General features: G+C 37.8%; 1 protein-coding gene across 2 annotated transcripts in view; it reads left to right on the top strand.

The window, feature by feature from the left end:
* Positions 1–99: 99 nt before the first annotated feature.
* Positions 100–4,497, top strand: part of TMEM209 (transmembrane protein 209) — a gene marked incomplete at its 5' end in the record, with an annotated part of 29,042 nt that continues 24,644 nt past the window's right edge. Inside the window, 5 exons of one of the 2 annotated variants that reach the window (XM_079931192.1) lie at positions 100–165; positions 1,114–1,250; positions 1,394–1,452; positions 2,270–2,401; positions 2,863–3,104. In XM_079931192.1, the coding sequence (XP_079787318.1) occupies positions 100–165; positions 1,114–1,250; positions 1,394–1,452; positions 2,270–2,401; positions 2,863–3,104 (636 nt within the window). The other variant, XM_079931193.1, reaches the window with a different exon arrangement.

Genomic DNA, 4,497 nt, shown 5'->3' with positions numbered 1-4,497 from the left:
CCTAGCCCCTGTCCCTCCCCAACTCCCCTCTTCTCGCGAGAAGAAAGAGTCTCGTACTTCCTGTAACTGTAGCTCCACAAGCCAGTCGCTTTCGCCTTAATGCTTGGCTTCGCGCATGTGCAGTGGAGAGTGGCGCGAGCCAGCCGTTTCCGGGCGAAGAACGCGGTGCGTTTTCGGGATTATCTTTGTGGTGTTTGGACTCTTGAGTCCACGCGGGCCGTGGGAGTTAACGTGCGTGTGGACCTGCCGAGGGTTCAGCCAAAGGGGAGTGTGGCCAGACCTTCCACTACCCGTGGTGGAAGGGAGGAAAGAAGCCGTAAAGTTTGTGCTGCGAGAGCCAGGGAGGGAAGCTCTCCGCATTGGGTAGTGTTGACTCGGGGGCAGGGTGGCGGGAAGGGTACTGCTCTTACTCTGTGGGAGACGACTCCATGTATCTGGAACAAGTCTTAACACTTGTCTGCAAGAGATGAGGCCTAGGAAAACAGACAGAGGAAATAATAAATCCTAATGTGGACCAAAACTGCGCACTCTCCCCAACTCACCCGTATCCCCTTCACACCATGAGTATTCGCCCTTCTCAAACTTAAATCCCTATATTTTATCAGCAACACGAATCAGAGATCTCTGGCGTGTGTCGGTCGTGTGCAGAGTTGTTAAATAAAGATCATAGGCAGTTAATGACTTATGCACGAGCATGTGGGAGGAGAGTAATGACATATCTTATTTGGAATACTTTCTCCCAAAACTTGGTATTTTGAATTTCTTATAGCCCTTGGCCTAGTCCTTGTGACATATTCCAAAAACACAACAGGGCGTAATTGCAAGCATAACCACTAACCCTTAAATTACAAAATAAGATACTTTTCTTTATTGGAAGTGTTAAATTATTCTCTGAAGGAAACAGCCAGTTCTCTGTTGATACAGTGTGGTGCCAATGAAGCTGTAATTTAGGGTTCCCTTTTCATATACTAATATTAAAATTAGAAAAAGTTAGGAAAGACATTTGAAGATGAGGAAAAGTAGATGCAATTTTTAGTTACCTTATAACAAGTTTGATTTCTTAAATGGAGAAGTAGTTTCTTTTAATTAATTCTGCTTTTTGATTTTGAACAGATGCAAGGGGAGCCAAACCCTAGTGCTTCCCTTATTGACAGAACCATCAAGATGAGAAAAGAAACAGAAGCTAGGAAAGTGGTTTTAGCCTGGGGACTCCTAAATGTATCTATGGCTGGAATGATATATACTGAAATGTAAGTTAATTAGCCAAAAAGGGAGGGAAAAGTGAAAATTTAAGAGGCCAATGGTTGGTTCCACAGGTTTTGTGTTTGTTTTAATTTTTGGTGTGGTTTGGTTTTGTTTTGTTACTATTAAAAAGGCTTTTTAATTTTTTCAGGACTGGAAGAATGTGTAGTTTATATTATAATGTGAGATACTGGCCCCTCTGGTATATAGGTAAGTAATTAATTTTCACTGCAACGTAGTTACTCCCAGTGAAAAACTGTGTTCCAGTTTAATTCAGCTTAGTATTCATTCCTTTATTCGACAAATATTTGAGTGCCTGCTGTGTTCCCAAAACTGGGAATACACCAGGAAGGGAACAAGGAATATTCTAGTAGAAGAGACAATCAAATTAATAATACGATTCCAGATAATCAGGAAAAATAAAGTTTGGAGCTGGTAAGATTTGTGTTTGTATTTGTCTCCCTCAATTGCCTTCCCTACTTCTCTACTTTTTCACCTTTCAAGATCAACCCGATTTCTACTCCATTGATGACTTCCTCAGTTTCCTCATCCTTCCTCTCTGTCTGCTCTTCAGTAGTCCTTGGGTATAAAGGGTCCTTATGGCCATTGAAGTAAATTCCAAAGTCTAATACATACATTAAGCTAAAGTCTGTGATAGGGAAGTGGTGTGGCAAGTGGAAGAGCAAGAGTTTTGGAATCTGCATACCTGAGTTAGAATCATGGCTTCAATAACTAGCTGTGAGCTACTGCAGAAGTCACTTGACTTCTTTACAACTGGTGGTTGATCTTTAAAACAAAGATGAAAATGTTTACTGTAAAAGCTTGTAAAGATTAGTGATAATATTTTGAAACTCACTGGTAAATGCCCTACACATAATAGACATTCATTAAGTGAAGTGGTAACTCTTAGGAATAAGAAGATAGTTTTCAATTTTGTTGTTAATCTGCTAAAGTATGCATGGTTTTGTTTCCCCCCTTTAAATGTTCCACCCCCCTTTTAAAAAATAAATAAATTGTTCTCTTCCAGAGCTTGCCCTTGGATTTCTCTTCAGCCTAAACGCTTTATTTGATTTTTGGAGATATTTCAAGTACACTGTGGCACCAACAAGTCTGGTTGTTAGCCCTGGACAGCAAACACTTTTAGGGTTGAAAACAGCTGGTAAGTGTTTCATATCTTTTGCAAAGGTGGGTGAAAGGTTGGCAATAAATCTTTCTCAATTTAATTTTCTCTTCTCATAGACTCAGCTAGAAGGGACTCCTAAGGCCATCTGGTTCAACTGTATTTAACAGTTCTACAATAAATGGTCTTAAGATCAATGATTATCTTTCCTATTTATATAAATTGAGTAACATTCACAGTCTTATGGAATTTTGTTCCATTGTTTAATTACTGTTAAACTTAAATTACTAACTTTTGCTACATTAAAGCCAATTTCTTATTTTGAACTCTATGGAAATGGTAAACAACCATTTGTGTCCTTTGGTAGTAATACTTTATGTAATTTAACAACCAGGTCACTCTATTACTTGCCCTTTTCCTGAAGGAAAAGATTCAGTTCATTAAATCTGTTTTCATAGAAATTTTATTTATACTTACAATTATTTGTTTGTTCCTTCTAGTTGTACAGACTACTCCTCCACGTGATCTGGCAGCACCCCAAATCCCTCCCTCTCCACCTTCTCCTTCAATTCAGGGTCAGAGTGTATTAAGTTATAGCCCATCTCGCTCACCCAGTACCAGCCCCAAGTTCACCACCAGCTGTATAACTGGATACAGCCCTCAGCTACAAGGTCTGTCATCAGGTGGCAGTGGTTCTTATAGCCCTGGAGTGACCTACTCACCCATCAGTGGTTATAACAAGGTAATGACTCTTTTCTCTTGGCCAATCACATTACCATTTTAGAATTGGGAGGTTTGAACTGAAAATCATCTAGTGAGTCGAAACTCCTTCTTTTATCAATGAAGAAACCCAGGACCAGTGGATAATTGACTTGCCCAAATTGCCCATTTAAGAGCTAAGAATAGAAGCCAGATTTCCTGACAGCAGTTAGAAGTTCTTTATATCACATCTTAAAACAAAAGAAAAGATTTAGCTTTTGAAAAGATAACGAACTGAGGTTCACCATCTAGGATTTTTCTGCAGTCTTTAAAACAAGTTGAAATTATGATGATTTTCTACTCTAGTTTCCTTTACTCATGTTTTCCCTCTTTCTTTGCTTCTTTATGTGAAACTTTTATATATTCTTATAGAATATTAATGCTTTTCATCATACTGGAGTATCTTCTAAGCTAGAAACTGGGATTGTCATGTAACTTGACTCTTGAGTATGAATACTCTCCATAGGATGATTAGAAACCTTCATACCATCTCCCACAGTAAAGTGGACTTTAGTTTTAATTTTTAGGCTTGATAGAAACAAAATTGACAAATTTGAAATGTGACTCCTGCCTGATGCATAAGGCTATAAAATAGACGTTAAAAGAGGGATGGTCACATTTTCAAGTACTTTTTTTTTGGCCACACCACGTGGCTTGCAGGATCTTACTTCCCTGACCAGGGATTGAACCCGTGTTCCCTGCAGTGGAAGCACGGAGGCCTAACCACTGGACCGCCAGGGAATTCCTGGGATGGTAACATATTCAGATGCTGACACTAGTTAGACTAATATCTCTATAGTTAAATGAGAAATATCTGGAAATGAAATCAACACACTGTCTGCCCTTACCCTTTTACATAATATTCTTTGTAATGAAATTCCATACTACTGGTTACCTAATAATAATTTTGGCAAGTAATGGAATTTAGAAAATTTTGTATAAGTTAAATATTATGAGGGTAATTTATAACCCATAGGTAAATATGACTTTTTAAAATAGTTTTACTTTGTTTTCATGGGAAAAGTACCATATGATCATTACGGAAAGTTAGGAAATTAGTAGAAAAAAATCACTCATCATCCTACCACCCAAACATAATTTCTGTTTAATGCCTACTTAATACTCATCTAGTGGATATACCCTAGTTTACTCTTGAATATTTAAGTTATTTTTATTTCTTAAAAATTATTATTAGTATCTACTAATTAGCTCTGTACATAAAGCTCATAACATTGCTTAATTATCTTGTTTTCTACTATATTATAACCTTGAGCACAAGATTATGTGTTTTTACTCATCTTTGTTTCCTTAGCACAGTGTATGGAATATAGATGCTATATGTGTCTGTTGAATCAAAGTAATACTTTGGAAAAATT

This window comes from Stenella coeruleoalba (assembly GCF_951394435.1).
Source record: "Stenella coeruleoalba genome assembly, chromosome: 9".
NCBI lineage: Eukaryota > Metazoa > Chordata > Mammalia > Artiodactyla > Delphinidae > Stenella > Stenella coeruleoalba.
This window is presented reverse-complemented; position numbering and strand designations above follow the sequence as displayed.